Genomic DNA, 13975 nt, shown 5'->3' on the forward strand with positions numbered 1-13975 from the left:
TAGGGTGTCTAATGAACCTTCACCGTCCAGCACACTTTCTAACTAAAGAACTGCTAGCATCAAAGCACAATTACACACTGTTAAAATATCTACCTTATCCTGCTTTATCCTTATCCACGTTCTTCTTTTTTTTTTCTTTTTTTTCTTTTTCTTTTTTTTTTGCAGACCACGGTGAATTGGGTTGGAGATAAACTTGTCTGTGTACAGAAAGGTGAAAAAGAAGGCCGCGGATGGACCCAGTGGGTGGAAGGCGATGAGATGCACTTGGTATGGTCATGGAAATAAACATAACCTTAGCTGCTTTTTATTTCATAAATGAGCAATTACATTGGGTACTCGAACCAACAGCTGCATGATAACTAATATATACCACCAGCTGATGAGTGAAGGTAATTGTTTTCGGTCATCAGACTCCCTAATGTCAAAAGGGTAGCAGAAAAAAGCCGAGGTGATGGCCATCTGCCTTTGGGCACAGGACATAGCCTTCAGCCACGTCTTGCCCTGAGTGTCCTATGGGCTCAGCACTAACTTTGGGATGCCCTGCTCAACATCACCTATGACTGTGCTGATAGACTTGACCTTCTTCTGTGCCCGTTACTCAAAATACAGTGCCTGGACCAAGCCGGCATTCACTTAGGACATCTACCCTATGAATCCAATCTGAAATGATTTGATTGGTGGGCTCTGTGGCTGGGTCAGACTCCATACTAAGACGGTCACTGTGCTGAGCACCTATATCACAAAATTAGCTTCAATTATATAATTGATGATGTCGGTGGTGATGTCAATGGTGATGTTGCATAGGATATCCTATGTTACCTCATGAGTAGTGCACTAGTGGATAAATGTTTGTGTAGCTTGCCCTAAATGCCAAATTCCTGTGGTCTTTAAGCTTTGGATTCTAATCAGAACATCCATTAAGCTGACTGGTTTTAGGATAATTTATATTTTTTAATGGCAGGTGTTATTTTTAGGTCGGAGAAAGAGCCAAAAAGTAACTTTTAGCAATGCCTTTTCAATTAATGTTTTTGTTCTTTTAATGAACTACATTGCATCGACTTTGGTCACGTGAAGCAGGTTTTGCTTGGAGGGTGTGATGCACAGCACCTCTCTTCCCATAACCCGCTTTATATGGCATTCACAAGCACACAGCGGGATGGGGGTTGTGGAGTTACTTGCTTTGGCCATGGCTTTTTCACATTTCACCCTTACATCCAATTTCTGTCCACTCAGAACCCACTGTTTTCTTATTCCGGACATTCAAACTGGGCATAGGGTGTGGCCTTGTGCCAAATCGTACATCCTGTCCTGTGTCCCCAAAACCCATTCTATAAGTCCATCTTTTAAATAGCTGTGGAACAGAGCATGGTCTTAACGCTGTGTCCTTTTTCATGTCCGTAGAACCCACTTGACACAGCCTTTAGCGATTTGCAGTTTTTCAGCGTGTCCTATCTCATAACTCTAGAAGAGGGTTCTCCAAAGCCGGTCCAGGAGGGCTGAATCCTTGCCATGTTTTTAGCATATAAATGAAGTTATCTAAAAATCTGGCATGGATCTGGCCCTCCAGGACCGACTTTGGAGAACCCTGTTCTAGAAGATGCTGTGCATAGCCTCTAAGTGACAGGTTCCATACCCTCCCCCCATCTTTTGTAACCGAAACCCACTACACATGAACTTTGGCCATGTGCTACAGCCTTTGGGAACACAGAAAGTGCTCTGTGGTCACTGTGAGCTCCCAAGGAGCCAATGGATATATGCTTTGTACCTGAAAAGTGCAGTCTATATTTCATTTGTGAAAGCTCAAATTGTATATGTTTATTGTTTTCCTGTGGAAATATGGACACCTTACATAGTTTAACCCCTCCCCTGCTCATGACGGAACCACTCCGTCATGAGCCACAGTCGCCGTGTGCTCATGACGGAGTGGTTCCGTCATGCCGCGGCCGTTGGCGGCAGCTCCGCCCAAGCGGCGCTAATTCCCCGCCTGTGCGGGCGATTAGCGCCGTGGGCGGAGTCATGACGGAACCACTCCGTCATGAGCACAGCTCAACCGTGGCTCATGATGGAGTGGCTCCGTCATGAGCACAGCGCCACCGCGCTGCTCCCAAACCACCCCCAGTGCTGCGGCGGAATTCCCGGCGCAGCGAAGGGGTTAATGGAAGTTAGAGTGGTGAACTTCTACTTTCTTCAGGTCAGCAGCAAGTGGTGGAGAATGAGTGGTTCATGAATGTTGTTTTTTTTAAAAAAAATTCTAGTGCTGGCTATTATGATTTTATGTTGGTGCTGTATTGTTATGTTGTTTGACGAGTTGCTGTATTATGTTATGTTAACACCTTTTTATATAGAGCACATCAGCTAATCTTGTGGGACCATAGTGCTTTTGGATGATTCTGTGAAAAGTTTTAATTTGCTTCTGAAATTCTCTTGTCGAAGTCAACATAATGTGCATGTTTTGTGAAGATTTTCACTGCTCTATAAACTAGTTAAGTACGATTAGCGGTTCCTGTTTTCATTAATCACTGTGTGTATTGTTTAGTTATTCACAACATCTGCAAATCATTGGGTATCACTATTTATACATTTCAGCCCCACAACCAATATGCTGTAGATTGATATTTCAATGTTTACAAAATACATTCAAATATAACCTTTTTGTTGTTGAAGGGCCGGCCATCTGTACCAAGAGGTCACACACTTAAGAGCTTGCAGTTGCTTATTTCTCAAACCAATTGGAAACATAGAGATATGATCTGAGCTTCTTTAGATGGTGATTGCCTCAATATTCGACTGTTAAACGTAAATATTAGCTAAATTTGTCAAGGCGCATTAGCTAGCTTGACCTGGAGTGCTAAAATGTCTAGTTGGAGCACAGCTTTGCACATCAACTTACAGTTTAGACAATAAAATTCCTCGTGTTTTGGTAAAATAGCATCTTAATTTACCCAGCACCTAAGTATTTTACAAATTTTCCAAGATTAGCACTATATCACACTAACGTGAAAAAGCCACTAGCCATCTCAGGTAGTGCTATCCTGTACAAAGCATGCATTTCTCACCAACAAACTTTCCAATACTGTGACTTATGATTACCTCTTAAGTGTTTCAAAGCATGCACTTGTACAAAAATGACAACAAGCTGCCTGATTTACAGATGGTGAATACAAATGAACATACATGCTGATTTAAAGAGCTTATAGATTCCACATGCATAGTTATTTTATGGAAACTAAAGTTTACCCATAACATAAAGGAAAAGCATCCGTTTGCTGTGACTTGAGTGTTTATAAACTGGCTTCTCTGACCATCTTTAGAACAACAGTATCAGGTGGATCACCTTTATTGTATGGGGGGGAAATGCAGGTAGTGTCCTCCAAAACCTGTGTTCATAAGCATGCCTCTGGTGAGGTAGGAGATGGGGGCTGGCCCAACCTGACAGACCACCAACAAGGTATAATGAATGCTACATAATGCACCAAGGTTCTTTCTAAAAAATAATAAAATAAACTTTTATTGAGCAATTTATCATACCCCATATACCCACCTCAGAAGGATGGAAGGCTGAATCTGCCCTGCTGGGATTCGATCTCCTGAACACCACATTTGCAATCGGGAAGCAAATAGATGACTAACCAGTTGCACTAGCCTCTATGCTTCCTAATCTCCTTACATTCAGCTATAATCTCCTGTTCCCCTGGCTGCTATTTCAACCTCATCTCCATTTAAACCTCCCTTACTTCTGATTTCTTCCGCCTCCCTCTCAATGTATTTGCCTTGTATCTCTCTACTTCCTTTTCCTTCCTGTTATTTCTTTTTATAAGATGGATCATGCATCAATGTCCGATTGTTTTGAACTGAGTGAGAATTGGTATTGCCATCTCCACAGCCTCTAACCTCCTTGCTGCCTGACTTTATGGCGACCATGGCTTTTGAACCTGTGGTACAATAAATAGTAGCCTCCAAGACGATAATGACCTAAGAACCAGTACTAAAAGCTCAATGGTGCATAGTTGAAATGTGCATTGGAGAAGAATGGTCCTAAAGCAGTTTTTACCTTCACCTCTCACTTCTTTGCTATTCTCTCAATTTGTGGAAGATGCAGTATTTACAGTTGCTAGAACACATATAGAGGAGGCATCAGCGTCACAGGTAACTTTGGTTCTTCTGCAGCCACTGCACTACTGCCTTGACTTTTGTTTCATTTAATGCTGCTGCAGTCATGACTCTTCTTTCAGACCACTTCCGGTCAGGATCTCTTCCAGATACAGAGTAAAATATTTTACTTTGGGGTAGACGAAGGGATGGCCATGGGTTCTACCTCGTAATGCAGAGTAAGAAAGAGTAAAAGAGATTGCCTGGTGACATTCTGAATTCCCGGTGCCTCACTCAGTGGTGATTCAGAGACTCTGACTTGTTGACTGCCACATGCGGGCTGACAATGTTCATACTCAGTGAGAATTTAAGACAAGATAACTCTTTGCACAGTGCTTAGTTTGGAAAAGAATGAGTGATGATGCCTGAGGCTCTGCTCAGAAACCCGCTGCCGGGCTATTGCATAATAACATACAGACTACTAAGGCTGCTTGATCTTGAATCCACCTCACGAGTCTTTAATCGACTAGAAAAAAAAAGTGTAACCCAAAAGTGAGTGCCAGATGACCCTACCTGCAACCTCTGGCTCAAATTAAGCCCTGTCTTTGCATTCTTACTTATTCAACAGTGATATTTACTGAACAAAGATGTGAATTACGGCTTTTCATTTTTTGGGTGATCGATACTCTTTATATAAAGTCTCGTTTTCAGGATCTCTTTGAAAATGACAAATGTATTTATTTTAATTGTGAAGCCTCCTAAGACTCTGTGAGAGGTAATGCAATGAACTACTGGCAGCCTCACTTAACTGACATTTTTACCTAACTATAACATCACTTGTACCTTTACTTTTTACAGTGAATTTCTACATTTTTTTAACGTAAATTAAGATATTATCACTAAACCTAATAATAACGCCACTTTAACCTTTGAGTTATTTCAGTGAATTTCTTGTTTTTTTTAAAAAACTTAAAGGAAGAAAATATTACAAGACCTAACTATAATGTCACTATAACCTTTGGGCCCAGATTTACTAAGTGCGTGCCGCCTTGTGCTAAGCAGATTCTAATGCATGCAAACTAGGTGTTCCCACTCCTGTCCTAAAGCATGGGTAACATATCGGTATTTGCAAAGCACACACTGTATTATTCAGCATCACGCAGTGTACCGCACTGCTTGAATGCGCCAGAATGCTATGCATGGTCCTAGCAGGTGCAAAAAGTCATGCAATTACATCGGTATATCAAAAGTGGTTGTAACTAACAATCGTTCCTAACCATATCCAGCCAAGGAGGTTAGAGCCAACATCTGGTACAGAGAAGGAGGAAGAAATTACAGGATCTTTCGCCAGAGAGTCACTCTCATTGATGTAAGGGAGAAGGCCGTCCAATTGTACCTATTGAAGAAGGAGAACATCTTGCATTTATTGTAGAAGATTGGTCTGTGTTTGCATTTATCAACTGGCCATTCACATGCCATTCCACCAAACAACAAATTAGTGGCAGTACTTCATAAATTGGGATCTGGGTCCTTTCAGAGCACTTTTGCCAGGTTTGCGGGTACTTCAGATAGTGCTTTTTCTTCATTTTTGCAACCTGTCTTGGATGCCATTGTTGCTCGGATATGAATTTACCTTAATGAAATGAAAAGACAAGATGTTTTTGGCAAAACAGGAACAAGTTGGTTTTATTAAACGCAGTGGCTGAGTGAGTCTCGGCAGAATACGTCTGAGGAAGGTCTCTCGGTGTACAAAGTTTGGGCTGAGATTATATACATCTGTGAGGTACAATAAAGTAATTTCTGCATTCATGAAAAGCACCTCAGTCATAAATTAACAAGTTTGGTCATCTGATAAGGACACTGATGGCTCTCAGCCTTGGGGAAAGCTAGTGTGGGCCAGTGTGTATGTGTCCAGATGTCCGGCATGAGGAGCGTGTGATCAATATGTGTGGTGTGCAAGTTGTGTCCTGATTGGCTGAGTGTTCCTATCTACAAGTGGTATCTAGCTTTGTGTTATTTTTGGCGAACACAAGCCTTTGGCCAAGCTTGTTTTTTTGGGGCCAACTTCCTCTGACTTTTTGTGGTGCAACTATCTATCTGTGCGATCAGTCAGGATTGCCCTGTGCGCGCGTTTGTCTTCCGGTTAAGTGAGACCCCACCTGTGACCTGCTATTTGATAGGCATGGGTCGCAGGACCTGCCTGGCCACATATCTCTGACTCCGGGTTGATGGGGAGGTCAACTTGGGTAAATCCGACAGCAATGAAACCAGTTCACTGGAACTCCTGAAAAGAATGTGGCAATCACTGGTGTAATTTTCTTCGACATTCTCAACATTGTGCGTAGAGTTGTCATAGCGTACATCGATATTGTCTTTACTGATGACATAGTTATGCATTCCAAGATCATAGCCTACAACAATATTGTTTTTACTGATAACAACATTGTCATTGGTACATGGATTATGGTATACATTGACATTGTTACTGACGGTATCAGCACGGTTGTGCGGGCACAGGTGATGGAATACGTTGACATTGCATTTATTGGTAATGCCGTTGCTGGGCTTCACATATCACATATTGACATCATATTTGCCCATTCCAACACTCCCCCCTCTAGTTGATTCCTGAACTACTCCATCCTCCTCATATGTCATGACCGGTATATTATTCAAAAGTGTGTTGTGTCTGTAGTGTCTGTTATGTTTTCCCTAACTATGTGCATACTACCTAATTTGAGGACTGCGTTATTACAGCAGGAAACCCCCACTTGTAGGAAAGCACATAACAGAAGTACAACAATGAAAACTGGCATCATTGACATGGATAGTTTGGGCACACATAGGGGGATCCACGAAAAGATGCTATGCAACCAGTCCTGCCCAAGGCACCTTCCTCCTTCATGCCGGCTTGCAGATGATACAGTTCTTCGAAGGCACAAGTTGATGTCCCATGTCATTTCTGAGAATAAAAGTACAACAGGAAGCACCAATCTTGGGACACATTCCACCCTCCATCCCGGTCATCAAGTCCAACCCGTACCAATGTTGCATCACCATAAGGCGGGTGGCTCTCATTTCTTCCTTGATAGTGTTTAGGCCGAGCTCAGTATTATTTATCATCTTCATCAACTCCCACCCGGTTAGTGGTCATAGTGAAAAAGGTATTGACCCTCCGGCATTTACTCGCGTCTATGTGAACAGTCTAAATTCTTCTCCAATGTCCTTATCTTGATCTCAGTCAAAGTATTCAGCAGTTCTCCGCCTTCAAGACTGATGCAACAGAGTTGTTTTCTTCTGTAACGGATGTTGAGACAACTCAGACAGATCTTTTCCAGGAATGACCTGGGGTGCGTATGCTCACGAGGGTGCAGAGGGCCCGCCATCTCTGGACGGGTTTGGTATTGGCAAGGTCACAGCTTTGCCAGTAGAACTCCATCAGCGTGGAGGAGCCCCATTGCAGGTCCGGTATGTGCAGTATCACATCACAGTTTTCATTACTGCCAACAGTATAGTTTCCTTTGCTTCTGAAACATAAAGAGTACAGTGTAAGTTTGCATACAATTAGAGGTTGCCCCTTCCCCTCCTAACGTGTGTCTATTAGTCTCGCTATCCCAGGTTTCTTGGTGTGGGTTTTCACTGCTGGCTTTGGACCCCCTCCCATGGGTTTTATTTCCCCCAGTCTGATTGAGGTAAGCTGCCCTACTCTGGAATTCCATGCCTTGGCTCCACTTTTCATTAAGGAAGGTGGCCCCAAAGACGTAAAGAGCCACCCTGGGAGCGCAGGCGGAGGCAGAAGCAGACGTATTTGTGCACTGGTGCTGTGGTCTTGCTACCTCCAAAAACCTCTTTCTATGAACTCCTGGGGCCAAACCAAGTCCTCCTCTATGGTGCCCCTTCTGCGCATCTGGTACACCTCGGATTGGATGTCACTAGGCTCCGTGAGGAGCTATATTGCTTTGGGGTTGTTCTCATTCTAGGTGATGTTTACTATTGTCCTGCGGGTTCTACTCTGTTGGGTTGGATTTTAGCCGTGATCCTCGATAGGTACAGATGGATGAGGCACTTTGTTCTTTTAGGGGCTATCTCCTGGGATAAGTGAGTGTTTGATTGGTTCTGATGCTCCGTCCATCACCACCCCCTTTTGTACCGCTTTGTTCGCCATAAGTTGGCAGGGTATGCTCAGACGTGAGTCCCTTGCTCACTTTGCCACTGGATTCAAGCAAGCCTGGCTGAAGACGGCTGAAATGCCAGAAACCGGTCCTAGGAAGCTTGTTTCCGGTCCAGGGAAGGCATGGCTTGGCAGTTCGGGCTGGACTGTACCCATGAGGCACAGGGTCAGACTGATTTGCATATGGCCATGTCTGAACTGGGGTGGCAGAGTGGGCTAAAGAACGCTGATGGATCAAACCCAGATCTCTTGACTGGGTGTGAGTGTTTGATTGGTTCTGATGCTCCGTCCATCACCACCCCCTTTTGTACCGCTGGGATAAGTAAAGCGTGTCTGCACCTACGGCGTGGGGTATCCGTCAACATATATAACATGATCTGTTCGTAGTTTGAGTGCCTACAGTGGTTGTGTGTTGGTACCAGTTGTGTAAGAGTGCGCTGTGTGGTGCATGAGGAATACTAGCGTTTAGTTCAGTGTAAGTGTGAGGTGAGAGAGGTCTCTGCACAAGCATGGCAAGAATGCAGAAGTAGAGTTTACAAGATTAGGCATATGTCTTGTTCCGGAGGGGGATCAAGAGCACCCCGGCTAAATAGAGCTTGTACAGAAATATAAAATTACTCAACTTGGAAAACATTTGTAGGCTGTGGGGTCGTCCTCGGGTAAGGTGTCTGTCGTCTGGGCCCCCAGAGGTGTCTTGTCTTGGTGCAGTGCAAAAAATTTTTCTCAAAGGGTTGTTGAAAAAGTCAATTGGTTACTTGAGCAATTGGCTTTGTGAAAGAAGGTCCTTTTGAAAGCTTTGGTTGAAGGAATGGCGGTCAGCGGCAGTGTTGGTCCACTTTCAGCTCTATCCCAGACCTGTAGGATAAGAGCTGCGGTTTGTAGATTAGCTTGGAAAAACACATCCTTAGGCAGTTGTCGGAAAAGTACCTGCACTTACATTTTACCCATGTGCTTGATGCAAGCAAATGTTTTGAACTTGTGAGCAACTTTTTCCTAATGGGGTACTGAAAAGAAAGTGTTAAGGTTTTAGGAGGATGGTGAGTTTTAAACTGTTTCAAGGCTCTTTGTATTTTGGAACCCCCCCTCTCCTATCTACGGTGTGGTCTGTTGGAGGAGCCTTTAGCTGTTTGGTAGTTAGTCTGGGAGGTGTGCCCTGGCTCATCGCTTGGGGGGTACATCAGAGAGGTGGAGGCAGGTTTCCCTCCCTTCCTTCCACCTTGATGACCGTTGGTGTTGAAAATATTACTCAGCAAAGCCCTTTGAACTTGGCCTGCATCAACATCCATACGAAGTTGCAGATGTAGACTTCTTGCCCTGGCTGAGGTGTTTGGTAGAGTTGGGTTGGTGTCTGCCCCCAAGCATTTCTGTGGTGGACCTTCAGGAACTTAGCAGTCCTAGTTAGTTCATTGAGGTAAACACGCAGCTTATCCACCAGTACCCGAGAACTCGCTTCAACACTTGGTTTTGTCCTGGTCATTGGAATGTGTGTCCATATTAGTCTACCTGTCAACATTCTGGTGAGATGTGAGGTGGCGATTGCTGATGGGTGCATTCCTTAATGCAGAGAGGGCTAGGGGGAGGTATGCACTACCCCTGGGTGTGATATGGGGTGTAGTTCGGAACGTTTGGGAAAAATCAGACTTTGGCAAAATAAGGCATAGCTTGTCTCTGGCCATGAGGGCTGGTAGTTGTCAGGTTATTCCTTTTCCGCACAAAGCTCTGCTTTCTTTGTCCACCGAGCTGATAGTGACAGACTATCTGGCTCAATTAGCTCTGTGTAGTGCTTGGAGCATCTGCTCTCCTCGGGATGTAGGAGGGGGTTACATATTTTTGGACAAAGTTATTATTTTGTCTGCCAACTTTTCTCTCTTAAACTCTTTTTTAGATGTTTCCATTTTTATGCATTTATCAATATTGTGGTGCAGTTATATTTTGCAATATGTTGCATCTCTAAATGGTCGTGGCCGGCAGGGGTTGCGGCCAACACCCCCCCCGCATGCACCAACCCCACTAGCAGGAGTCTGACTGCACGAGCGTGAAGGCCCAAGGGAAATAAAGCTCCTTGGGCCAATCATAATGCTCTTTTTTTTAATGATGTTCCCGCGAAACACTGAGACTTTTGCAAGCCCAACTGCTAAAATATACAATTATGTTTTAGCCTTCATTTCTCATAAACTACTGAATGGATTTACAACAAATCACAAAAAGCACAATCTGGGGCCTAAGATCTAGCTTCCTGACAAATGTGGTGTAATTCTGTTCAGCAGTTTTTGCTGTGGCCAATCTTAAAGAAGTCTATGGAAAATGCATGTGGATTTTGGAACCCCCCCCTTTTTTTTTCTCCACTCCTGCTTGACAGATCACCCTGAAACTTTCCATGCACAAATTAGTCAAAAAGTAGCACCTTTTTGGAAAGTTTTGTGGAGATTCATCAAATGGGGCCAAAGTTATTAGCAACACAAAAACGCTTTTCCTATGGAATAGCAATCCTAACTATACCTACCTAGTTAGGACCAACTTTTCCCATAGACTAAGCTTTTTTTGTTTTACTTATAACTTTGGCGCTGTTTAACGAATGTTCCCAAAATTTTCAAAACTAGTTTGACACTCAGTTCAGCTGCTATCGTTAAAGTTTCGGGGTGATTCATAAAGCGGGGGAGAAAAAGGGGAGGTTCCCAAATAGATTTGTCCCCATGTAATGTTAATGTGGATTTTGCGTTTTTTAGATTTAGACACGGCTACAGCTCGAACTACCGAACAGAATTAGACCAGATTTTGCAGAAAGCTAGCTCTTGGTGTTGAAAGGGAATGTTTTGAAATTTGGTGTAAATCTGTTCAATAGTTTATGAGTTATTAAAGAAAGAAATTAATAGATATCTAGGGACATGGATCCACACATGAGGGATCTGTGGGAACCCGCGGGGGATCCGTGGTTCCGGCGGCAAAACAAAGTTCTGATTGGCTGGCCTCAACCTGAGAGGAAAGTTGTTCCCACCATTTTGTTTGTTGCTTGGCCTGGGTGCATGCGGGGAATGGGTTAGCCACAACCCCTGCCGTGCATTGCCAAAGGCCTGTGTGGCAGTGGTTGTAATAACATACAGTAATTCTATATTACCTTACGTTAAAAAACTATAGAAATACACTGAAAAAACCAAAGGTTACAGGGACATTATAGTTAGCTTTATGTCTTACCCAAACAAAACCATAAAAAGTCAGCAGTTATAGTTATACGTTTAGTTATACTTATCTGAAGAAACTATAATTTGTGCTGTTAAGTAACTCTAGGCCACAAGTTATAGTTTCTTAACATAAGTAAAACTATAACTGTCTATTTCTATGGTTTTGTCTGAGTTAAATGTGAACATAACTATAACGTCCCAGTAACCTTTGTTTTTTTTCATTGAATGAATATATATATTTATATATCTCCTACTGGTGGTTGCCAGTAGGTAGTTGTAGTTAGGACATCATTTCTATTAAAAAGCTGCTTTTGATTTGCTAATAACATTGGTGCCGTTTGACGAATCTTCATGAAATTTTCTAAATTAATTTGACTCGCACTTCAGCTGCGTGTTCGAGTGCTGCTCACCTGGTGGTGACTGGCTACGGAGCGTGAATATTAGGCGGCGACCCAGCCGTCGAGCTTGCACCACCCTGTGAAGAGAGGGGGCCACACGGCAGAGCATCTGTTAAGCCGTAAAGTGGGAGCATGCGCTTGGGATTGATGGCAGGCACTGTTTGCGGTGGTTCATCTGTGGGCTGAAAATATTTTAACAGAAATTAGTGCACCATCTGAGGTCTGATTGACCAGGACTCCATCACCCATAATGCCGAGGGTCATTTGGCCGGCCCATCTGGGGGCGTGATTTTGGCATTTAAGCATGGAGACCGGAGCACACATTCATTACAGCGACTGCCTCTGAAGAAGAAATATTGACTTTCGAAACGCGTCAGGCGAATCGCTTTCTGGCTGTTTGATTGAAACTGCAAACTGAACCTGCTTGTACCCTGAATTAAAGGCTTGCCACCTTAGTGCGTGTTCGAGTGCTGCTCACCTGGTGGGACTGGCTACGGAGCGTGAATATATATATATATATATATATCCTACTGGTGGTTGCCAGTAGGTAGTTGTAGTTAGGACATCATTTCTATTAAAAAGCTGCTTTTGATTTGCTAATAACATTGGTGCCGTTTGACGAATCTTCATGAAATTTTCTAAATTAATTTGACTCGCACTTCAGCTGCTGTCTTAAAAATTACGAAATGATCCATTTAGCGGGGCTGAGAAAAAAAAAGGGGGGGGAGGGAGTCCAAAACACTTTTTCGCCATGTTAATTTCTATAGGAAACTTTAGACACTGCTACAGCCTGAACTGCTGAACAGAATTACAGCAAATTTGACAGAAAGGTAGCTCTTTGTCCAGAAAGCACTCTTTTTGTTGAATGGTGTAAATCCGTTCAGTAGTTCCTGAGAAATTTAAAGATTTCTCAGATATACAACTGTGGGCGCGGTGGATCCGTGAATCTGAAGTACTGGGTATTTTTGGACCCAGCAGTGCAGGGGCACACACCCTATGACTTCTGGATTCACCCTGTTCCAGACCTACAGAAACACAGAGTCTTCTGGGTGAAGTCAAAGATTCGTTTATTGGCTGCAGACCAATTACAGGTATCCTAGAAGTACAACAGCGTGTATGTTCTCAGGAGACTGCTGAAAATCATAGGAACGGGCTTCTCCTTAAATACAAAATATCATGCTTCAGGCACACATTCCTTGGTTTATGATATGGCCATATAAAGGTATACATTACAAACGAAAAAGCAGAGTCATGATGACCATCCCACATTCCAGTTCGGCCAGCCCACAATGATTTACACAGTAAGGTTCAGATCCCACATTTGATGTCAATAGACCCCCCCAATAAACACGAGCATCTCCTGTTTTGGGAAACAAGTCATAAAGCAGGAACAAGCAGGTGTGAAAGAGATTAGCCGGAGGATTGTGTAGAATGAAAGGGTTTTATGATGGGTCAAGCCCTGAGGCTAATCACAGGTGGACGGAGGAAGGGGAGCTCGTGAGACCGGTTTGACCTGGGGCAGCAGAGCCAGCTGCCCAGGTCACAGAGAAGTCAGAGGAGAAGCCCATGTACTGTGAGGCCCGTATTTACTCCATTATAGCCTATGTGAGGGCAATGACAAGATGGCCACTGCTTCCAAAATGGAACCCGCGTAGTTGAAGCAGAATAACGTGTACACAGTGCATTCATAGCTAGAACGATATATAAAGCACTCGTACATGCCGCATTTACCATTTGCGGTTTGCTAATACCAAGATAGACAGGGGTAGGGCCCTGTCCCCTACGCGGTCACAAAGATTAAAGTACGACAGACCCTCCTTTTGCCCTTACATAGGCAATCACTATACTCATCTTAATCCGAGTCTAGGTCAATGTTCACGAAGTCATGAAGATGTTGCTGTAGCATCATCCTATTACTTAGCTCGTCCCTCGATACAGGTTTCCTTACACATAAGGTAGCACAGAGGCCACATATCGCAGGAGCACACTGTATGCACAGACAGAACAGGAAAAGAATGGCTAAGATTATTCCAATGACCATCAGAACTTTCCAACCCCAGGCAGATATCAATTCCCAGAACCACCCCACCAGTGACCAATCTCCCTTATCCACGTGTATGGATTCAGATATTTTATGG

At 43.6% G+C, this 13975-nt stretch overlaps 1 protein-coding gene across 1 annotated transcript in view; it reads left to right on the top strand.

The window, feature by feature from the left end:
• Positions 1–13975, top strand: part of RBP1 (retinol binding protein 1) — a 110756-nt gene that overhangs the window by 76311 nt on the left and 20470 nt on the right. Inside the window, exon 3 of the mRNA XM_085634528.1 lies at positions 166–267. Within this exon, the coding sequence (XP_085490654.1) occupies positions 166–267 (102 nt within the window). The remainder of the gene's footprint in view (positions 1–165; positions 268–13975) is intronic.

Source organism: Triturus cristatus, chromosome 11 (genome assembly GCF_964204655.1).
Source record: "Triturus cristatus chromosome 11, aTriCri1.1, whole genome shotgun sequence".
In the NCBI taxonomy this organism is placed as follows: Eukaryota; Metazoa; Chordata; class Amphibia; order Caudata; family Salamandridae; genus Triturus; species Triturus cristatus.